The sequence below is a fragment of the Pseudorca crassidens genome, chromosome 1 (assembly GCF_039906515.1).
Source record: "Pseudorca crassidens isolate mPseCra1 chromosome 1, mPseCra1.hap1, whole genome shotgun sequence".
In the NCBI taxonomy this organism is placed as follows: domain Eukaryota; kingdom Metazoa; phylum Chordata; class Mammalia; order Artiodactyla; family Delphinidae; genus Pseudorca; species Pseudorca crassidens.
In genome coordinates, this window is record NC_090296.1 from 197,046,629 (window position 1) to 197,071,186 (window position 24,558).

The following is a 24,558-nucleotide window of genomic DNA, read 5'->3' on the forward strand; positions in this document are numbered from 1 at the left end:
TTTAGTGCAGTGTAATGGACACTAAAATTCTCAGAGTTTCTTCAGCCATCTTAAGTAATTATTTTTTGATTCTTACATCAGAAGTTTTGAAAGTTTTTTTTTTTTCCCATGCTTTGTAATGCCTGTTAAATTGTCACAGGATTACGTTTGTTTAGGCACATATAAAACGTTTATATTCTTTTGGAAAGTAGAGTTCTGCTTTTAAAGCCTATGTCTGCAAGTAAAGCCAGCGGATGTGGAATGAGCCAACAGTAAACCGAGGCAGCTGGCCACTAGAGAGTGCTTATGGGTTATTTAGGTGCTGTGACGAGACCATCAGTCTGACTCGTGGGGACTTTCTTCTAAGTGGGCAACTTATTTGCAGGCATAACCGTTTTTCCAACAAACCTCAGTTTGGTGCATTCTCACAGCCAGATTGCGTTCAACCTGACTCTAAGGTTCCGACAACACAGGCCCAACCACTTCTAACCCTAGCAGGACAGAGGATGGACAAGGCAAAGCTCAGCAGAGTGGAGCTGCGCTGTAGAGGAGCCACCCCTGCATGGAGCAGAGGGCATCCTGGGAATATCTCTGGGGATCTGAACTCCTCAGCCCACTGTTCCAGCTAATGAAATATCTTTAGTCAGGCCAGTTTCCGAGCAAACTAATGAAATCTGTAGGTCTAAGTCTGAAAACAATTTTGTCATGAGGATGTAAGTGTGGTTTTTGATAGGTTTAATTTAAATGGATGTTGGAATAACATGGGGAACCCTGGGGCTAAGAGCTGCAACTTCATCTATTTGGTCCCATTAGAATACCCATCATAACTGCCTGGAGGAATCAGGAACATTCTCTCTGGCAGAGATGAGCTGAGGAAGGGCTATTCATCCGATGACCAGGAGAAGAAGGGCTTACTGCTCCAGGACAGAGGTCAGCAAACATTCCTCCAGCGTTCTCCTTGACCTGGGAAGCGTATTTTTAAAATAAGCAGCCATTTCAGGGCCACAGGAATCAGGACTTATTACAGTGAAGAAGAGAAGCTTGTTCCTTCCAGGGCTAGAACATTCTGTAGGTGACTTTTCAAGTCTTAACCATGTGCTATTATGACATCATTGAAATTTAGTCAGGGTAAAGTCAAGACATTTAAATGGAACTATTTATTTCCTTAAAAATATAGCTTAACTTTCCCTCTCCAACTCTAGAAGGACTATTAGGAGGAAGGGAGACAAGATGACACGACTGTTCTTACAAATCCTAGGGGGCTGTTGTGAAACATCCTTGGTGTCAGTCCAGTTCATGAAACCTCACATCCCTTTTTCCACCCAGACAGGTCTTTGCCCTCACAATGCTTCTTCCAGCCTTGCCTAAGGAGGAGAGGGAAGCAGGAACAACAGAGAAAAGCATGACAATCCAAATATTCTGAGGTTCAAACACCATAGACAATTAACCCATGTAACCCGTGGTGCCCAGGTTTCAGTGTCATTTGCTACTGAGATCCAAGGACTCCATCTTTTTGCCTTGTTAAGACTTTCCTCTCCCTGGTTTTTTCCTAGAGCCCATATTAGCCTTGGCAACAAGTAAGCAACTTTTATAAGGATGGGTCATTTTGTTAAACATCCACATCTCTGAAAATTTGGGATCCCCAAGTGAGTGACCTGATTAACAACGTTCACAAGAAACACAGCTGCAGAGATGACGGTGGGCGCCAGCTTAGCCATGTCTCATGCACAACCTGGGGAAGTTTCCTGTCCATTTCTCATGCAACTGACATGGTCATTTTCCTCTCCCTGCCATAGACTTCCAAAACCTTATCCAAATCTAGGGCAAACTCGAGCTTTTTCCTCTGGTGTGTTGTCTTCACGGATGCTCTCCAATTTACGTGAGAATGCACCTCTCTCTTCATTGTTTGGAACACGAAGCCAATTGCAAATTATTCTGACTCCTTACCACCTCTCCTCCCCATATACTAATCCCTTCTACCAGGTTCACTGCACATCCACACCCTAATAGAGGAGGGTATAGACTAGGTCACATGAAAATCGCTGGACCACTCTGCATAGGTGAACTTGTCTCCATCCCCTGCAGCAGTGATGAACTGTAGGTTCCACCCACATCAGTTTGTCTCCCAAGGAAAGACTCTTACCAGTAGTTCATCCCATCTGTCTCTTTAACAATTTTCTTGGCACAGATAATTGCATCTGTGAGGTCGTCAGTGATCAAGTCTGTAAGAGAGAGTAGAGGGTTAGCTGAGATTTTATTGTTGGAGCTGGGGAGACCCGAATCAGATTTTCTTCACTTTTCTCACTGCTTTTGGAGCAGGCGGGTTGGAAGAACCATGAGCCGTATCCTTATTTTTGTTACACTTCTTCACAAATCAAAGAACTGTTTTTGTTTCTAGACCATCCACATCTTAAAGTTTCAGACTCCTTGGTGTTTCAGAGGAATGGACCAGCCCTGAAAGGTTTTTGGAAATGTGTTTAGGGAAAACACAACAGGAAAATGTTTTTTATGTCTTAAAGAAACACACAAGTGAGAGAGGACAGTACAGTGTTTTCTTTACTTGTGTTAATTTGACATGGAACATCTCTTTATAGATAATTATTAAACTTTTGTCTATTGTAACTTTCTGGTTTGTGCAATAATTTTCTTTTCTTTCTTTTTCTTTGTAGAAATTTTTAAGTTTTATGTCAAATACATCAATCTTTGCCTTTGTTACTTTTTCTATGGCTTTCAGATGTAACAAATCTTTCAACTGAAAATGTGTTCATTGACGTTGCTTCACCAGAAGTGGTCTCAAAATCCTTCTCAACACAAACATGACAGAAAAAGGCAGATAAAAAAAAAAAGTCCAACATCATTTCTGTTGCAGGTTGGTTTCTCCAGAAGCAGTTGCTGAGATGGGTTTGGAGTGCAAGGTGTTTATTAGGGATCCACACCTGTAGAAGAAACGGGCAGAAGCAGGGCTGGGCAGGCGGAGACCATAGCTGTGATCTAGACCCATCAAACCTCACCCCCTGGCCTTGAGCCTGTGGTGAATGTTGCCCATCAGAGTTGCCCAGGTTGGACCCCTCTGAGGCCCAGTTTTTATACCTCAGCTGCACTCACTCCCCGGGTTTGGCTGCCCACGGGGCCTTAGGGAATGCAGCTCTTGACACCCGAGCAGGTGCCGGTAGACAGTGCGCAAATCACACAAATGCAGCTGGGACCAAATGTCCTTCCTTTGAGGGGAACCTGGGCAATCCACATCCACGCCCACCACAACCGCCAATCCAAGACACAAAACCCGAGCCATTTGACGGAATTTCTATTTAACGGCTGAGCAGAGATTTTGTAGGCATTGGGTAAGCTCGGTATTGACAAGGGTGCAATGACATATGCACTCCTGAGTTCTTGCTGATGGAAGTGTAATGGACTCAACTTTTCTGGAAAGCAAATAAAGCTTTATTAGCTTATAAAAGTCTTCTGCCTTGTTTCTGGGAAGAGAATTATTTATAACAATAGCTATTGCTATTAGTTGACCTTTATGGAAAATGTACCCTATGTCCAGCACGTATGAAGCCTCTTCATGCATTATCTCCCTCATACTACAGGATTACCATGGCTACAGCCATTAGCATCCCTGTAAACTGGGGTCACACACCCAGTAAGCGAGTCTGCCTTCAAACCTAAGGCTACTTCCTTCCAACAGAGCTACTGCAACAAGATTCCCGCCTGTGCAACACCGTCTGCTAACAAAGTCGATAATAAAAGTATAAATACTTCATTAATTTTTCAAGTAATTATTATCCAAACTTAAGGGCTTGGTATCTAATACAAGTTCAGATTACTTAGAAACACTTTATTTCATGTGCATACATTCCTGATGAGTGCTTGAGACACTGCGGTTTGTGATTGAACGTGGTTGGGGCCTGTTTCCTAGGAGAAGTGGGTTCTCTGGGGTCTCCAGGGATGGCAGGACACAGATTACACAGAGTAGGGAAGAAGCAGAGGGTACGCTGTTAGATCTGCCTCGGCCCAGCCCTGGGGCCAGTACGCAGAGAACAAAGCTCGTGTTTGCGGTGCGGCAGGTTGCCCGTCTGGAGATGCTGTGCACGGTTTGGTGGGAGGCGTAGGTACTGCAGGCCCGGGTCATACAGATCGTGGAAGGTGTTTGTCAATGTCCCACTTTGTTGCACAACTGAGAGGTTTTGCAAGTGCAGGTTGGACGTGAGTTTGAATTTCCTTAGGATAATGTGTTAAGCTAGGTCGGGGCTGGGGAATAAAGGACCTGGCACGGGGCTGAGATGTGCGAAACCCAGTGAAATTGCCACAGAGGGGCAGCAGAGGGGCAGAAACGAGCCCAGAGAGCAGGTATGTACCGGCACGCGAGCCAAGAATGGCTTCTGCTCCATTTACTTCAAGTAGACAATTCTGTCCAGTCAAACACAGATAAGGAAAGGGTTAGGTTGAACATCAAAGCATCGTTCCATGGAATCATTTATTCTCCCCCATCCAACAAAAGAAAACAGCAACAATCTACACAAAAAGAACTCGTTCTTTTCAGGTAAAAGACTTTGAGTTCTACTGCAAAGTCTGTCTCTCCCCAGCATAGTCCTGGCCCCCAATGGAAATACCACTACCTTGACCCAGAATTTACATCTCCTCGTACTCTCTGAAGTGACAATGGCCAACTCAGATACCAGGCTGATATGAGAAATAGAGATTAATGTAAGTGGGCTAGCCTAGATGCAGGGGGCAATGATGGTTTTCTTAAACATCTCTTATTTTAATGAGGACTAAGTTATTGGAGGGAAATAAAGATTGCTATTACATTATTATAGGTATGTGAGTTTGTGTATACATAGATATGTTTATATTTCTATATATGTATATATAACAAATATTATGTCCAAATAGTTTGGGAAGGCCGCAGCAATCTGAGGAATATGGTTTGGTCTGGTACTAACAAGAGCACGTAGCTTCAGCAGGTGGGCGTGAGGTGCATGTATTCTGTACATGCATGAGGTGTCACCTACCTTGCACACACACTCTAATGCTAGCTTGTTTCTAGGTTCTCATGACGAATGTCCCTACTTCTGTAATCCATGGGACAGAATGACATTGTCCCTAAGTACAGCCTCTCTGGCCTGAGGCTGGGGGCGGCCGGTCATAGAGGGTGATTAGGGTATAAAACCAACATCTTGTTTTCTATTTTAAAGCTGTCCCTAAAAATCCCAGGCTTTTGACGATGAGAAAGCAGATATGAGTGATCCTTCACCTCTAACCACGAACCATCTAACATTTTAATTTCTGAGAATCCATGGTTGTCTTGCAGATATACATTTACCCCAGACTTCCTTAACTGGCACAACATTGGACAATCCTCAATCAGTAAACTGCATGTAAAGTCAAGCACGGCCGTGAGCGGCAGATTTTCTCTCCTACTGTAAACAACTAGACAACTAGACAAAACATGTGATCATGATTTTCAGGCATTAGACAACAGGGAATGCAGAATCCTTGAGAGATAGAAACCAGACGAGGCTCACCTTGTGACTGCTGTGACCGTCTGCCCAGTGCCACTTTCCAGACCTTGAAGGTAAAACCCAGACAGGACATGGCAGTCTACGTGGAGGAGACAGAGATGAGAGGCTGAGACAGTCGGCATTTGTCGAGAGGGTCCCTGAGAGGAAGGAGTCACCAAAAGGAGCACGCCTGAGCTCTGCAGAGAGATGCCACTGAGTCTTTGGCTGAAGACCAAACCGGGCATGTCGAGGGTAAAACTCCATGAGACTAGTCAGAGAACTGTTGCGAGGGACCTCAACAATTGCAGGGATCAGCCAGGGCTGGGAGACATGATTTCTGACTGGTCAGAGGAGAGAGACTTTGCTGAACCTTAGGATATTCAAGAGAGGCTAAAAGGGAAATACTTTGAGAGTAAGGCTGAACTAGCCCTCCCATAATGACTGCTCTAGAACATCCCTGACCAGAACTAACTGCTTGCCAAGATGAACTTCAATAATCCTTAAAGGAAGACAACACAATCCAGACACTCAACAATGTAATACACATGCTGTCTAATATCCAATAAAAAGCGATCACGCGTACGAAGAGGTATGGAAATGTAACCCATAACCAGGAGAAAGATCAGTCAAAGGGAAGACCCAGAAGTGACAGAGTTGATTGAATTAGCAGACAAGAAACTTAAAACAATGCTTATAAATATGTTTATTGCTATCAAGGACTTACAGGAAAACATGAATCAAATGAGAGAAATGAAAGATATAAAATAATTACCTAGCACTGAAAAAATGCATTACCTGAAATGAAACATTCAGTTGGTGAATTTAATAGATTAGGCACTTCAGAAGAAAGATCAGAGAACTTGAACATAGAGTGGTGGAAACAATTGAAAAAGAAAAAACAAAGAAATCGAAAAAGGCTGAAAAAAAAATGAAGAGCCTCAGTGACCTATAGGAAAACATTAAATGATCTAACACATGTGTTATTAGACTCCTAGAAGGAGAAATTAAAAAAATATCCACTCAGGGATCCAAAATGTTAGCGAATATCAAGCAAGATAAACACACACAAAAACCAGACATTTGTGATCAAATTGCTGAAAATTGGTGACAAAGAGGAAATTGTAAAAAGGAGCTAGAGGAAAAAGGACACATTACCTACAAGGAGCCCGAGAAAATCAAGAGTCAACTCTATTATATGTGAAGTGGTATAATGTTTTTTGAAGGTAGAATGTGATGCATATTGTAAACCCTAGAGGAACCACTAAACATAAAACAGAAGTACAGCTAATAAGCCAGTGGTGGAAATAAGAGAGAATACTGGAAAGATTCAATTAATCCAAAAGAAGGCAGGAAAAATAAATCAAGAATAGATGGATAGATCCCACAAATAGATGGTAGATTTTAAAGTAATCATATCAGCAATTACATTAAATATAAATGATCAAAATCAAGGTTCAGCAAACTATGTAGGACCCACAGGCCCACCCTCTGTTTTTGTAAATAAAGTTTTATTAGAACACAATCATGCCCATTCATTTACGTATTGTCTGTGACTGCTTTTGTGCTATGTGAAGAGTTGAATAGTTACAAAAGAGACTATAAGGCTCACAACACCTAAACTGTTTATTATCTGTCCCTTTCAGAAAAAGTTCCCTGGTCTAAACATTACTGTTGAAAAGCAGAAGTTGTTGGACTGGCTATAAAAGCAACACCCAATTATATGCTGTCTATGAGAAATTCACTATAAATGTAAACATATCAAAGATATTAATGATAGTTCCTTTTTGAAGTTTTCATTTCCCAGCATAATCTCTGCTTTCAATAAGTTACTTTTATCTGGTTTTTGTTGTTGTTGGTGGTGGTGGTGGTGGTCTCATTCTTTCATGTCAGTGACACTCCTATGAAGTCTAATGCCCCTTAGTTATCTGCACTTATTTAGGAGAGGGACACTAAAAAGCTGATTAGGAGTTCTGTACACAGAGGTGGGGATTTTCAACTGTGCATCTCACTGTAGGGAGATCTAGCTAGTTTGTTCACTGGGAAGTCCCACTTCAGTTACTTCCTTTCCATCTGGCTGGATTCCCCAGAACAAGGTCTTCTCTTCTGGAGAGGCTAGGCTGGTTGCCAACATTCCAGGATCGGAGTGAAGGAAGGTGACTGGGACTACAGAAACTTAACTCCATGTTTCGTATGGAGCTCTCACACTCAAATGTTGGCGAGGTCTCTCAGTTGAGAGATGTTCTACTTATCCTGTCCAGGAGAGAGAGCCCCAGTATCCTGCCAGGGTTGAGGAGGAGCAGTCAATACATGAATGGAATCAGGAGGGGAATCAGCTGCTCCTTAACTGGATTTCCAATTGATCATCCTGTTGTCAACCTGCCTTCCCTCCAGTTTCCAGAAGTAGCTGGTGCTGCTAATTTCTGAGCCCTTTTGGGATCCTGTGGTTGCTTCTTGGCTTTCCCATGGTCAGTTTAAGATTCAGGATTTAGCAATTCTCTAATTGCTAAATTAGTCACCATTTGTCCTCTCACTTTCCAGCTTCTAACAATATACACAGCCAACCACCATGTTTAACTAGAAGACTCTATTGGCAAGCTCATAGGAGATGCTAATGAGAGTGACCAAGAAGGGAAGGAGTTTAAAAGTCAAACCTGTAACAAGTGAAGGTACTGAATGTTTGAGCCTTGGAGATAAGAATTGAAGATGAGAAATACTTACTAATTATTTTCAAACATTTAATAAGTTGCTGTGTATAAAATAGAGAAAATCTGTTTTGAATAAATCCAGAAGGAAAAACTAGCATTAATGGAAGAAAGTTATAAGGACATGGATTTTGGCTCAACAAAAGAATGCTCTAAATTAAGGGTTGACCAACAATTGGTCAGGAGGTAGCGAGCATTCCATAGTATTGTAGGAGTAGGGACAACTTATTAGGTGAATTAACATAGTGTTCCACCATTCATACATTCACACTTATGTACTGGTTATCTTGTATGTGTCCAAGAGAAATAAAAGTTTATTTCCTTCTCCTCAGGAATTTTATCACTCTTTGTCTTCACCCTTGCTTTTTTCCCTACATTCATTTAGTTAATGAATATTTCTTGAGCTCCAACAATGGCCAGGGACCATTCTAGGCACTGAGGATACACCAGTGATCAAAACAGATAAAACTCCTGCCCTCACAGAGCTTACCTTCTAGAGGGGGAGCAAACAAGACAACCACTTACTTTACTCCATCCTTCTACCGTTGAGTGTCCCTTGCATATTCTTCTCCATACCACCAGCCATGACCATCATTCAGGTCTTTTTATCTCTCACTTAACTCGTCTCTTCTTTAATCTGTCTCACACCCAGGTTGCATATTAATTTTTCTGAAGCAATGTTGAATCAACTGACCTATTCTGATTTCCTAGTGCAGGCAGAATCAGTGTATGCTCCTTAGCCTGGGTCCCAAGGTCCTCTGTGGTCAGGTAGTCATCAACCTCTACAACCACATGTCCTGTTATTTTTCATGCACCTTTTTGCTTTTTTGTTCTCCTTACCTGGAATGACATTTCTCTATCTTTGAATATCCAAATCTTACCTATCTTCCAAATCTTAGATAAAATATCATTATGTCTACAAAGCTTCCCATGACTTTATTAATAATATCTCTTTCCTTGGAAGCCCACACCTGTTTACAGTCATTTATCGAACTTCGTATAAGCACATATTCTCTTCCCTAACGCCAGAATTCGTGTTGGATGCGTCCTGCTATGCTCAGTTCTGTGCACACATATATTTCTCAAGTGATTGAAGTGAAAGACCTGGAAGTGAATTCTAGCGTCATTTCTACTGTTTACAAAGTGCTATGTGAAGTGAATTTATTTGTCTCATTCTGTACAAAGAAACGTAAACTGCATGTATTGAGTGAATTGCTATGGAAAACAGTTGGTGGAAAGCAGTTGGTGAACAGCTTTTTCCTTCTTAATGCATATATTTAACTTTTCTATGCATGAAAGGGTAGTAAGGTCATTTATCCAGGCCCCTGTTTTTGTGGTGGGCTTCATAAAAACCACCCTAGAAGGTAAAAGTCATCTTTGGACAAGTAGGCCACAGGATCATGAGTGTCACCTTGGGGAACTGTTGAATAAGTTACTAGCCTAGCGCAGACCTACTTGCACATCTGGACTCCAAATTCTGGTTAAAGCAGAAGGTGTGTGGATATTCCATGATCAACTTCCCCGTCTATCCCTACGGATAATATCTGTAGAGTCAAAAGCATACCTGAGCAGGCCACATGACAGTGATTTTTCTCTTGCAGCTTCCCACGTCTGCACCACGTGTAACTGTTTATCTTAAAAATGCCATAGTCGGTACTCCCGTCCTCCAGGTCAGTCTGAGCAGTGGTGTTGTAGTGGCTCTCGTAGTAGGCCATGCAGATCCCTAGAGGGAGAAAAAGCCAGAAATGTGAGGGGAAAAAAAAGCATTTTTTTCTCCAACCCTGCTCTGAGGGGGAGAGTTCCCTTATACATGTTAAGGGAACATGCTCTGCTCCCAACAAAGCTTGGGGAGGGTCAGGGCTGGTAGTGCACCCGAGTGGCACAGGATGGGCAGGGTGGCACACATAGTCAGTGGCTGAGTTTGGACTAGACTAAACGTCAGGTCTGCCCCCTACACTGTCAGCAAGAATGGTGGTGTTTTCCCCTTCCCTTGCTGGTGTCATTTGTACAGGACTCCAGGAGTGAGGACAAGAGGGGCAGGGAGGAGGAGAGAAGCCCCCGAGAGCAGCAGTTAAGGACATGTGAACAGCCAGCAGCCGTCCCTGTTGGGCAGAGCATGGACAGGCTGGGAGCAAACAGAAGTGAGTGTGGATGGGGCCTTTGACATCTCAAGGGAGAGTCCAAGGGAAGAAAGAGAACAGGAAGGGAGAAATCTCACAGTTTCCAAGGCTAAAGCCCCGGTAATCGTCCAGGCCAGCCCTCGAAAATATTTTTGCCAGTTTACAGCGAGTGTAGATTTTGGGTTCAACGACTGTGATCAGGCAGCCCATCAGGGCCAAAGTACCAGCAGCCTTCATCCCCAGGCCTGTTGAAGGCAGAACCTGTCAAAAATGAGAGACCACATCAGACAGCCCTGCTTTGTCCTGATTCCTGAGACTAAGTCTATTGCCAATGAGAACTTCGAAATCTGCCAGCCTAGATGTTTCCTGTCACTTGTGAACATTCAGAGCCAGCATCAGGGAAAAACCAAGGGCAGTGAGTACACAGTACAGGGAAAGGGTGAGTGCAGGCTCTCTAACCCTTTCTACATGATTACTTTCAAGTAAATGCTATGTTCCTGGGACCAGGCGTGCAAAGAAATTAACCCTCAATTGACGTCCAGATGAACCACAGAGTGTGAAGCATTTCTAGGATTCCCATTTTAACTCTATGAAACAAAACAAAACAAAAAATAGAATACAAAGAGGTAACCATTCCCTATGCACGTGGAAACAGACACCTCAGTTTCAGCCTGAGATGAAATATACATGGGTCTACATGGACCACTTTAAGATTTATTGTTGGAGGTTTATTAAAGGGAGAAGATTTAGCACCTTATCCTTCTTCCTTTCTCTTTCCTTGGTACTTTTCCAAATGTGGGAATGTTGTTTCAAAAATATCAGTGTTACATTGCAAATGCAATGTTTTTTGGGTTTCTTCCATCACTGTTTCACGGGCCTTCCTAAAAGTCTGGTGTCAGCTGAGGAGCAAGACGGGGTGGGTGACTGTGGGTCAAAAAGAGGAGGAAAGTGCTGGCGGTGGGAGTGGAGAGGGCGTAAAGAGATCCCACCGAATTATTTAAAATGGGAGTAGGATCAAGAGGTCCATGCCCCATTGGCTACTGGTTTTCCAGAAGTGATTCCTCTCTTGAAGGAATCTGTCTTCCCCAAATAGAACAACCTTGCTGGGATGAGGGTGGAGTGAAATTTCTGAATACTGTTCCTCATACTGAACCTGATATTCATACATATTTTCATCCAGTATCATTTTCTTTATCTGCCTAGAAGTTTCTAGAGTAGTTAATTTCTCCTCGTGGAGCTAAGTTTTCCAACTGAGAGGTGAGGCTAAAACCAGGGCTGAGTATTCAGCAAGGCCAGAGGGAGAATCATTATGGGGGCTTTAAAGTAATTAAGCAATAAGGTGACTACATCTCAGATGGGGTATCTAGAATACATACCGGTGGGTAGCAAGGGTCATTAACTAGGTCTGCTTTTGTAAGTAAAGTTTTATTGGCACATAGCCACGCCCATTCAGTAATATATTGCATATGGCTGCTTTTTCCAGTTGAGTGTTGTGTTAGAGACCGTATTGACCACGAAGTCTAAAATATTTATTATCTGGCCCTTTATAGCAAAAGTCCCTGGGGTATAGCAGTGAGCTATAACCTAGCATTGTGCCAGGCACTGAGAAGGAGACCAACGAGGTTTATGACACAGAGCTTACAAATTCAGATGGTTTCCACCCCTTGTCTTAGAATCTCACTGGTCTCAAACAAATCAAAATAAAACAAAACCCCACAGCAGTGCTGGCCCCAAGTACAAAGTTCCACATCCTTCAAACCAGGGGTTGCCATTGCTGATTCTTTGGGACAGTGGCTTCGTTAGAGTAATTTAGGTCTTACTAAAAAGGTACCTGCCTCACAGACACCCCTCAGGTGATTCTGGCGGAGAAACACTTCTACTTACTCAGTCAGTGATGGGCAGCTCACAGGAGCTTCCTGTAGCCCATGAAGCCATTCCTGATTCTTACAAGGCACAAGTGATCTTGGCCTCAACCAAGGACCTTTCTTTAGAGCTTTAGAGAAAGAAGAATTCTTAGCTCTTCTGTCTCCAACTGTCTAGAGATTCTAGGATTCTATTTCTTGGGACTTAGGTGGTAACTACATTTTGGAACTGTCTACTTCTCCTTTCTACGTCTTCCTGGGGCCTCCCATTCCAGTGAGAGCTTGTTTCTAAAGCAGCAGTCTCTAAACTTTATCACAGATCCCATTGGTAAAGGAAATCAAGCGTGTATTCCCAGTAGGTGGACACTGAACTATAAATCACACTCATGCTCTTTTGTATTAATACGTGATGTAAAGTATAAACATAACAAAACTAAAATTTGGAAGAGGGTGAGACAGAGGTTAAATTACCATTCAACACTTGTATTAACAGCACAAAATAGCTTTCTCTCATTGAATTGTTATTATTAATAAAATATTTTTAGTGAGAGCAGAAAGATTGAATGGGATTCATCAGATTTGAAAACTTTGGTTTAATGCTCAGTGGATCAATAACTAAAGGGCTAGTTTCGAGATCCATTTATTTCCATGCTCAGATTTAATGATATTTGAAATTAATTCTCGTCGTGGTATATGCGGATCTAAGGAAAAGAAATTCTTGTTGGTTGCACATAATAATCATTATATTCTTTTCTTAAATTCTATATGCCAATGAATCAAAGATTTCATTGAAATTTACCTAATACAATTTTACTTTTCCAGTTATCAATCTTTGCTTTTGTAACTTAATTAGAAATAATCAGAGTTTTCTATTTTTAATAAATGGCCTTGAAACCTATCCTTTTCTTTTGGAAGATTTTAGAAGAGGTTGGGAAGTATTTCTAAGATTTTAGAAGTGTGCAGATATAAGACAATTTTGAGTACCAAATCTCAAAATTCCAAAAACATAAATAGGATAGTAAAAAATTCTCTTTCCCACCCTCTCAATCAAGCGCTAGTTCTCTTTCCTACAGGCAACAAATGATACGACTATGTCTTCCAGAGATGTGATACACACACACACATATGTGAATATAGTCTTTGAGTTTTCTTCTTCAACTATTCCTGTACCTTACTTTTAAAACTTGGTAATATATTTTAAGGATCTATTTTTATGACTGTGCTGTACTGCAGTGTGATATAACATATTTAGTCGACTGGGTATCGATGCACATTTAAATTGTTTCATTCTTGTATGATAAACATATTAAACTAAATAATCTCACACGTATGTTATTTGCATATTTGTAAAAATATCTGTAGGATAAATTCCTAGAAGTGGAATTGCTGAGTTTTAGAGTGCTTTTGTAATTTTGCTAGACATTGCCAAATTGCCTTTCACGTGGGCCTGTACCAGGAAGATAAGGCTCTTTCCCCTCTGCCTGGTCAGCAATGGCGTTATTAGACTTTTTAATCTTTGCCCATCTGAGAGGTGAGAATGGTTCTTAATACAGTTTCAATTTATATTTCCTTTCATACATTCAGGAGCCATCTGTGGATCTTTTTCTGTGAACTGTCTCTAATATAAAAAATATTATAGGTTTGGTCTTCAAACATCTTTTTCAACTTCCTTTGAATTAAGGATTTTACTAATCAGTGAGAAAATCAAGGTAGATTGTGCCTTTTTCTTTCTTCAAAAATGTGTGTTTAGCAAGTTTGTGAGATATAAAGTAAATATACAAAAGTCAGTCATAGTCTTATATACCACCAATACAAAATAGAACTTGACATTATAAAATACTTTTAAAAATAGCACAAAAACGAAGTCCTTAAGTTTAACTCTAACGAAATATATGCAGGACCTACGTGCTGACAACTATAACAAATGAAAATACCAAGAGGATCTAAGTAAATGGAGAGATACTCCATGTTCATGGATTTGAAGGCTCAGCATTATAAGATTTGATTGATAGATTCAATGGAATCACAAACAAAAACTGAGAAAGTTGTTTTGAAATGTTAATAAGATGATTCTAAAATTTTTATGGAAAGATAAAGGGACTGAATACCCAAAACTGTTCTGAAAAAGAACAAAGTTGAAGGACCTTGGAACCTGGTTTGAAGACTTCATATAACACTGCAGTAATCAATACAGTAGGGTATGGTGGAAAGATAGACACATAGAACAATAAAACGGAATAGAGAGCCCAGAAATAGACTCACAAAAATATAGTCAACTGAATTTTTATGAAGATGTAAAGGCAATTAAAAGGAAAAATGAGTTTTTTCAACAAATGCTACTGGAATGATTGGGTGTATATTTGCAAAACAAACAAACAAACAAAAGTGCACCACCAATAAAACAATAAAAGTAAAACAGGTATGTTGAAGGAAACATACAGAAGAATTCTAAATAATCTTTGTAGATAATCCCTTGTCCAGGAAATGGAGCTTAATTCTCTTCCTTTTGAGTAGGGGGTGGATTTAGTGACTTGCTTCCAACAGAGAGAGTATGGAAAGGGGAAAAAAAGTGACTTTATATTAGAGAAACCTGGAAGACCCCACCTTAGCCAGTGATGAAGGTTGATCTCATCAGTCAAGAGTCATGTTCTGTAGCCCCTGATGTGATGTGATGAGAAGGGCACTTACCTCTGTGGTTTTCTCCCCTGGCATCCACAATCCCAGTCCAATCATAAGATAAGTCAAAACCCCAACGAAGGACATTCTACAAAATACCTGACCAGAACTCTTTAAATGTATCAAAGTCATGAAAAACTAGATGAGAAATTGTTACAGACCAGAAGAGGTGAAGAAGATACAATGATTCAATCTAATGTGCTGTCCTGCATCGGCTCCTGGAACAGAGAAAGGACAATATTCATAAAACTGATGAAATCTGAATAGCACCTGTAGTTAATGCATTGATTTCTCAGTTTTGACAAATGTGCTGTGGGTGGGTCCCATGTTAGAGTCAAGGGCCTGGGTAAAGGGAAGATAGAGAGAAATATAAACTTAGTCTAAAATTGTTCTAAATAAATAAATCTAAAAATATCTGCTCCTTTGCATAACTCTCATAGCCGCTTATAAAGTTGAGCAAACGTGAAACACTTGTGTCATATGGTGCTTTACAATAAGGAGTATCTATTTGGTCTTCACCCCAGTTTCTTGGAAACATCCTAAGTAATAAGAGTGAGAAAGGTGTCTGATATTCATAACAAACCCCTTTCAACCACACCTGAGTTTGTGTTAATGACATGACTGTCAGAACATCTAAGGATAGGGGCTGGTCACCAGGGGAAACAACCATGTGATCAGAGGGTTGGAACTTTCAGTCCCATCCTCTCGCCTCACCCCTGGCCTCCAGGGAGGGGAGAGGGGCTGGAGGTTGAGTCCAGTCCCCAGTGGCCGGTGATTTAATCAATCGTGTCTATGTAATGAAACCACAATAAAAACCCAAAAGGAGGGGCTCAGAGAGATTCCAGGTTGGTGAACCAGAACATATCCACACGCTGGGGGGCTGGTACCTCCTAAACTCGACCCAGACAGAAATTCCTGTGTTCAGGACGCTTCCAGGCCTGACCCTGTGGATGTCTTCATCTGACTGTTCCTTCGTAACCTTTAATGGCCTTTGTAATAAACTGATAATCTAGTAAGTAAACTGTTTACCTGAGTTCTGTGAGCCCCTCTGGCCAATGAATCAAACCAGAAGAGGGGACTGTGGAAGCCTCCAAATCATAGCCTGTTGGTCGGAAGCACAAGGATCAACCTGGATTTGTGATCGGCCGTCTTGGGGGACCGAGCCCTTACCCTGTGGGATCTGATGGCTGCGTCTCCATGGAGATAGTGTCGGGACTGAGTTAAATTACAGGACACTCAGTCAGTGTCCATTGAGAATTGAAGAACTGCTTGGTGGTGCTGGGAAAACACACAGACTCAATGGACTTGCTTATGGTAAAATAAAAATGATTAATAGCTAAATCTGACAACACTTTTAGCTACTTTGCCCATGACAAACCCAGCAACCATGGCACAAAAGATTTTTGAGATCACTCTTCTCATTACAAAGTATTGTGAAGAATCTATTATTGAAAGGCCCCATGTCTGTAAAATTAACCATAGTAACTACTAACGCAGTTCACCCTACTAATATAGTCTGATCTTACTTTTTTATAAAATGGAACCACGTTGGTGATAATCTGGGCCGTCTAACTTGCCATATGTTGCAATAAGCTGAAAGAAATGGGTGTCTATATTATTGTCACTCCGCTTCTCCGGGGCATGTAAAATAGGATGAAAGACTCAAGAACAATACAGCTCAGGTATGTGACGGCTGGCGACTGGCCCCTGGAATTGGAGAGGAACACGTCTTTACAAGGGATGGACTTCGGTCAGGATTCTAGGCTACCTTCCTCTGAAATAATAAGGAAAAGGGATAAAACAATGAAAAAAATGCTTTGGTTCATCTTTCTTTTTTTTTTTTTTTTTTACCATGCGTGTTTGTTTATGTTTACAGTTTTCTCTGCCATTTTTCTGAGTAGAAGAACCTGGAAAGTTAAGAATGCAAGGTCTGGAATCAGACTGCCAGGGTCTGAACGTTTGCCCTGGACAACTACGAATGGTTACTTTAACTTCTCTGTGCTTCAGCGGCACCTTCTGTAAAACGGGATTGTAACAGTACTTTCTTCAACAGAGTAGCTACTTGGTAGCCCAAGTGAAGGTGATACGTGTAAGCTGTTAGAATAGTGCCTGCTACGTAACAAGAGCCTCCACACACGCGGGTTACTACCGTCATCCATGGAGATGACCGCTGTGGCTCTTTTTATGACCATGGTGAAGAAAATGAAGTCTTAGGTCAAAGCAGCAGGCAGGTTGGGTAGCGATTTTGATGAAGAAACATGAGACCACTCTCAATAAAGATTCATTCATCGGAAGGGTCTGGAGGATTTTCAAGTTAGAGTTCTCAGTGCAGCACGTTGGGAGATCTGAAAACGTTTTGTAAGTGATTGTACAGGGAGGGTATTCACGTGCATTCTTTCTTTACAGGGTTTCTAAATGTGACCAGATCCCCAAAGGAACCTGGGACTTCCAACATATTAGGAACTGCTGCTTTTGAGCCTGCTCTGCGGAGGTTAGACCGCTCACCCCCTGGAGCCCTCTGCCCTGCCTCGAGGGACCTGCTCGGATAGGACACGAAGCTTCCGTGGTCTTTCATGCCACACGAATCTTGCCCTGGCTTAATGTTTTGCCTTCTTAATGTTTTTACTCCTTGACATTTTTGACATTTGCAGAATACATAATGAAAGATCTCCAGTGTTCCAAACACTCCCAGGTCCTTCAGGCATGGTTCAGGACCATAGGATAACATTGATTACTCCATGAAACACACACTAACTAAACTTTGTGGCAGTAATTCGTGCTCTGATCCTGGGAGAATCTGTGTGTGTGTGTGTGTGTGTGTGTGTGTGTGTTAGTGTTTAGTCCTTCCCATCAAATTCCTGCTACCTTTTCCCCCCACAAATGCCCACCTATTGGTAGACCTTTTTCTTTGCCATCATCTTTGCAAATCTTCCCCATTTTCACTTTCAGATGTCAGCGTGTCGTGTTATCTCCATTTCTAATTTTTTTGAAGTCCAAGATAAATGCAGAAAAAACTTGCACTGTGGCTGAACTCTCCTTCACTTCTAGAGAGGAAAATGTCTGTGTGGCATGACTTTTTCCATCATTTAATCCAACTGTTGCACTCTCAGAATACGAAAACTCAGAACCCTCGCAGGTCCCTGTCAAAGGCAAAATAGATGCTCCTGGGCCAGATGACTGGGGAATGAGGTCCCCACCAAACTACCTCTAGCCTTCAACGTGTCCCCCCAACTCTGCTGGAGTCCCGATTGCGTTGCCACTTTTAAGTGGGAAGGAAGTTCTATGGGAATAAAATCCTGATTCCCTTGCTGTCATTTGTTTATTGTATCCGAGGTTTGCCGTAATTCGTAAACATGTGTTTAAAATTCCACCTAACGTGTATCCCCGTTCTCGATGCTGACAGACTCCAACGGTGAGAACTGAATCGTCTGGTGACTTTTCCGATGTATAATTTAGATTCAGAAAAAATCCCAATAACGAATCTGGATTCTTGAAGTTTACAATGAAAGACAAACTATTTATAAACAAATAATAAAACCAATCAAAATGAGATATTTTTTTTCAACCAGAAAGACCCTCTAGAAATGTTATAGTCTAGTACTGTCTTTGGTTAGAAAGATGCGGCTTGAAGCGTTACCTTGCTGCATTTTAACGTGTAGCACAGTTTCTCTCCAAGTGAGCATTCAGTAAGTGCCTGTTGAATGAATCTTTGTGATTAAGTGACTTTGCTATAAGAAAAAGTTTCCTGGTGCCTGGCCCTACCTAGTCAGAGCTTAAGAAATATTGAGTGAATAGGACATACCTATGGAAACTCACTGTAAAAGCCAATCATAACGAACAACCATTTAACCCAGAGATGCAGCTTTCCACAAACCAGCTAATATCGCCAACAACAATTGGAGTCATCACTCTCCCTTCTGAGCACAGCAATCATCTAGCAGAATTCTAAGCAAGAATTATTTACATAATCATGGCTGTTGCCCCATATCCTTTATTCAGTTAATCGGAGAGTATACTTCTGTTCACAGTGGCTGACCTGGATTAAGGGCCTGCTGCACCCTTTAGAAATTGTCATTTCTTTTACCATCTCCTAGAACCCTTGGCCCGCCCCCCACCCCAAGCCCTGAGTGCTCAGAAGGCCGGCCCCCATCTCTGCTCACCTCCCTTCATTAAGCAGTGGATCCTCAGCCTGTTTCCATAAGGTACTGCCACCGGGCCAGCGTCTCACGTTATAGCTGCTCCCGTGTACCCACGGCCCAGGATTTTACACTTTGCCTTCCACAGTTTAATGTCTTTTGATGAAAAGATACCACTGCTTGCGAATCTGGATGGGTTTTCACAGCAGAGTTTGCACCACTAATGAGTTTGCTTAAGAAAAGTCGAGGATCCAAGATTTCATGGCAATTCCATTTGCTGACCCAGATGTGGTAATAATATTTGATATGAACTCAAGCAAGCGTTCCACGGATGTTAAAAATCATGGGCACTTCCAAGCGGTTATTATTTCTAATTTCATTTGGGGGTTTGGGGAAACCCTTGATCCTTTATATTTTTCCTTTGACTGGTAACCTGGTTTGTGGAGTATCTGAACCTCCTGTCTCTGGTTTCTGCACACAATCCATGCACTTTCCTGGTGATTAACATCTCCATTAGCTACTGGGAAAAGGTAGGCACAGGCCCATTTTGTTTTGAAGGCAGCTCTTGCAAAAGATTTCAAAGGAGGAGATGCTAAAATGATTGGTAAAAATGAGGTTGAGGTTTCTGTGGATTTAAACTAGTTATGCCTTTCCTGTGTCCTGCTAGAAAGAATAATCATATTTAATTTGGTTTCTGGAGCTGAGAGAGCAGCGACTGGCTTTGGGATGATTATGGGTTCTTTAGGGAGATTAATTAAAGATACTTACTTGGGCCAAGCGAGAATCTGGTCCTGTGTTATGTGTTAAAGACACTTCTGTAACTAACTGCACATAAAAGATGAGTATGCACTTTTATCTATTAAAAATTATCACAACTTAAATTTTTTCCCTTTTCAAGAAATAGTGTAACCGTTTTGCAAAACAATACTTCTCACTTTGGATGATGCAGGTTTCTTTATTCCCCCAAAGAATTGCTTGGAGATAATACGATTTCTGTGATTATGCATATCCACTTTCAGTATAAAGCAGAGGCTGGAGCTATTTGGATGTCAAGAATTTTGCAGTATTTGGAAAGCCTGCACCTTTTAAAATGTAAGAATGTTTGGAAACGCACACTCTACTTGGCTAGAAAATCCAAGGACTAAATTTGTACATCACCCCCTCCGCTTTCTGCAGCTGGGCACATCAGACACGTGATTCTGCCAGAGAGCAGAGCTGGCACCAGGCTCGGTTTCCATAACCTCAGGGCAAGGTGAGGAAGCGCGGCCCCTGAACCCGCCCCAGAATGTGAAATGGAAAATCTAATCACCCCTGCCCCTGAAGAAAATAGGCAGAGCACAGAGAATCATTGCCCGGAGGGGACAGTCCTCCCTTGGAGACAAAGTCCAAGGGTGACTTTATTTTTGTGTCTAAAATAAGTTCACAAAATCATAGGCAAGGAAGATGATGTGAATGTAGATCTTCTGTTCATCTTTGCACGCATCATAGGCCCAAGCATGGAACTTCGTACATTGTTGGTGTGAAATATGTCTTTTTTTGACTTGCATTATTAAAGATCTGGAACATTGGGCTTCCCTGGTGGCGCAGTGGTTGAGAGTCCGCCTGCCGATGCAGGGGACACGGGTTCGTGCCCCGGTCCGGGAAGATCCCACATGCCGCGGAGCGGCTGGGCCCGTGAGCCATGGCCGCTGAGCCTGCGCGTCCGGAGCCTGTGCTCCGCAACGGGAGAGGCCGCAACAGTGAGAGGCCCGCGTACTGCAAAAACAAAAACAAAACAAAACAAAAACAAAAACAAAACAAAACAAAAAAAAGATCAGATGCTACTAATAATCACAAAAAGATATGAGTTTGAAGTGATTGTCTAGCATTCAAATTTCTATTTGAGGGGGAATGCATACAATATTAATGTGGCTTGGTTTCCTTTGAGGTCCGAACAGCATTATATATACATATATATATAATATATATATTATATAACTTATATATTATACAGATGGCAGTATTGGATATATTCCTTAATCCCCCCCTTGGAGACAGACTGCTTGGTGTCAGAAACTCTCCTGAGAAACAATGTAGATATATTTTGCTTTAGTTTGTGCCAGCCCTAGTCTTTGTAGGGAAAAACATTCTGTTAACTTTCCTTGATGACCGCGGGCGTGGTTTCTTGGAGAGAAGGTGATCTTGAGAGTTCTTGAGAGCTGAGGATCCAGGAGTCTAAGTAACGGCCGGGAGCTTTGTCAGACCCCACTGCTTCCTTTGCCTCATAAAACAGCTATCTACATCCATCTCTGTTTATTTTTTCTCCTGCTTTTTCATTTGCTTAATGGACTTCAGCTGAAGAATTTCCTCAATGTCTGAGGAAAGTCAAGTCTAATAAAGCCCTGAAGACTTAGCCGGCTGAGTTCAGCACTTTTGGATGATTTTGTCTGACTTTCATCTTTGCTGCTGCAGAGACGATGGCTGAAGAGCTCCCTGGGAGGAACCCGGAGGATTTGGAGCCTGGGAAGCAACAGCCCGGATGAGTCACCCTTCACTGCTGCGCCCTGCTCGCTCTTTCCTCCTAAGCCCTCTGGCTGGCTTGTCTTCGCAGTCTGTGCCTCTTGCAGCCCTCTTCCCCGCTCCCTCACCCCCTCCCTCCTCCCCTTTCTTCCTTCCCTCCCCTCCCCCTCCCCCTTCCCCTCTCTCTCTCCCTCTCCTTCTCTTTCTCCTTCTTCTTGAGCTGTTTACCTCCACTCTCATCCCATTTACTCTCCCCACAGGCTCTCTGACTTATTCATGAGCCAGAAGACGATCGAGCCCAGCCTTTCAGTCGACCACACCAAGGGCTGTAAGGGTTCAACACGATCGATGAGGCATCTCCCATGTCCCCAGGAAGCTCCCACTCTGGTGGGTATGAGCAATGGCCGCGTGGGAGATGGTGAAAGGAAAAGTATTCTTGTTGGGGGTCCGGGAAGGCCAAGTTGAGAGAAGCAAGATGATCTGATGATGGAAGGTTTTGACGGCAAAGCCGAAGGCTGAAGACTCTGACGTTCTAGGGTTTGAGCCCCAGATCACCTTCATCAGAAAGAGCTGGCTGACTGCTTAAACATACAGTTTGCTGGGTTTACAAACCGGGCCCACGGAATCCACACTTCTGGGTCAGGGCCCAGAAATCTGCATTTTCAGCAAATACCTCAGGTGATTCATTAGAAGTTGGAGAACCACTGACTAAAGCAATAGACAGCCTTGAAATTCAGAAATTAAATGCTTTTATTTTTAAGCTGTCTTCAGAGGTTGTAAATCTTTTTAAAAGCAGCATATTTTAATAAGTGAGTGTAATCCTTTCACATCGATTGTGTTTATGGACCCATCTGGGTTTCTTTCTACCTCCTTTCTTGAACCGTGCCTTTTCTTTGGCCATTTTTTCCTACTTTGTTGGCATCTGTTCATATGATGAAGCTTTGTTGTTGTTGTTAGTTGTTGGATCTGCTTTTCTTCCCCCTCATGCTGGTTTGAATATTACAGCTTTTCATTCTTCACTTTTTAGTAACATTTTTTTTTATTTGCTTTTCTTTTAAATTGGAGTATAGTTGCTTTACAATATTGTGTTAGTTTATACTGTACAGCAAAGTGAATCAGCTATACGTATACATATATCCCTTCTTTTTTGGATGTCCTTCTCATTTAGGTCACCATAGGGCACTGAATAGAGTTCCCTGTGCTATACAGTACTTTCTCATTAGTTACCTGTTTTGTACCTATGTGCTGTGGAATATGTATACAATGGAGTATTCCATCTATATAATGGAATATTACTCAGCCATAAAAAGGAACATTTGGTTTTAATGTGTATGTTTTATTTTACCTTTTCCTAATGACATGCAAAGTCGTACTTCTTCCATAACACAAAGATACTGTTAATAGGCCAACATGCTTTCATACTTTCCATTTTATCTCCCTATCTTCCTGTTATTCCTATCTAAAATTTCAGTTCTATCTCCTGCAACACAAAATACAATCAGCTATTATTTTTTTACTATGCGTAGTTAGCTACATCCACATAGTTTACCAGCATCTTTCTTGCTAAAGACTATATTCCTTAAAAATTCAAGAAAGGTCTGAGGGTAGTCAACTTTCTACGTTTGTCTGTGTTTGACAATGACTTTTTCTGGCCCTCCTGATTGAATGATCTTTCATCCTGGTCCAGACTGATGACGGTTCCTTTCTGCGTCACTTTGAGGATGTCACCCTGCTGTCTTCTGGTATATGTTACTGGTGAGATGTTGGGCCGACAAGCTTTCAGGTGGTTGTTGTAGCCTTGTGTCCTGGTGTTCATGCTCTCATATCACCTCCTCTTTTGAGTTTGGGTGACTTGCTTCTAACCAATAAACATGGCCATGGAGATGGGATGTCACTGCTGGGGTTACACTGTGCTGTACAGGCAGACCTCAGAGATATTGTGGGTTTGGCCCCAAACCACTCCAATAAAGTGAGTATGGCACTAAAACAAGACACATAAATTTTTTGGCTTCCCAGTGCATGTAAAAGTTATGTTTACACTATACTGTATTCTATTAAGTGTGCAATAATATTATGCCTAAAAAGCTATGTACATATCTTCATTTAAAATTTTTATATTGCTAAAAAATGTTAACCACCACCTGAGCCTTCAGTGGGTCATAATCATTTTTACTGGTGGAGGGATTGAAATATTGCGATAATTACCAAAATGTAAAATTTTGTAAAATTTTTTTTTCAACCTGTAAAAAATACATTACCTGTGAAGTGTGACAAAGTGAACGACAAAATGAGGTCTGCCTTGCTAGCGGACTGGCTCTAAGTTGTGTGATCTTGGAAGGGGATCCTTCCCCAGCTGAGCCTCCAGATAAGAGCCTAGCCCTGGCTGCCACCTTGATTGTACCCTCACAGAGAGCCCAGCTAAGCCGTGTCCAAACTCCTGACCCAGAGAAACTGTAAAACAAAAAAGTGTGTGTTCTTTTAAGCAGTCAATGTTGTGCTAATGTTTTACATAACATAGAAAACAAATACATGACCCAGCTGTTACTCATTTGAAAGGAATCTGTCATTTCTCCCTTGTAACTTCGAAAGATTGTCTCTTTTTTCTTGATGCTCCACAGTTTCACTGCAGTGTCTAGGTGTAGTTTTATTTTCCTTTATCCTTTCCACATGTGCACAATATATGTAAATATACACATATACTCTTTTTTCCCTTCAATTCAGGAAAATCCTCAGCCGTTATATTTTCAAACATTGCCGCTCCACCATTCCGTACGTCCCCCACTTCTGGAGCTCCTAGTAGACCCACATTCACAACATGTATGTTTTCTTTCTGCAGTGGTAGCTTCAAAGACCACTGATCACAGACCGCCATAACACATGAATAATAATGAAGAAGTCTGAAGCGTTGTGAGAATTACCAAATGTGGCCCAGAGACAGGAAGCGAGCAAATGCTTTTGGAAAAATGGCTCCCATAGACTTGTTCACAAGGGTGGCCACAGACCTTCAGTTTGTCAAAACCACAGTATCTCTGAAGTGCAATAAAGTGAGGTGTGCCTGAATGTTTGGAATCCAGGAAAGA

The 24,558-nt window shown here is 41.8% G+C and overlaps 1 protein-coding gene across 1 annotated transcript; it reads right to left on the reverse strand.

Annotated features, from left to right (window-relative positions):
• Nucleotides 1-1,273: 1,273 nt before the first annotated feature.
• LOC137206850 (lysozyme-like protein 1) lies at nt 1,274-10,542 on the reverse strand. The gene is made up of 4 exons (XM_067706035.1): nt 10,404-10,542; nt 9,750-9,908; nt 2,123-2,201; nt 1,274-1,343 (listed from the first exon to the last, which is right to left on the reverse strand). The coding sequence occupies exons 1-4, from the start codon at nt 10,540-10,542 to the stop codon at nt 1,274-1,276; spliced, it is 447 nt and encodes a 148-aa protein (XP_067562136.1).
• Between the last annotated feature and the right edge of the window lie 14,016 nt (nt 10,543-24,558).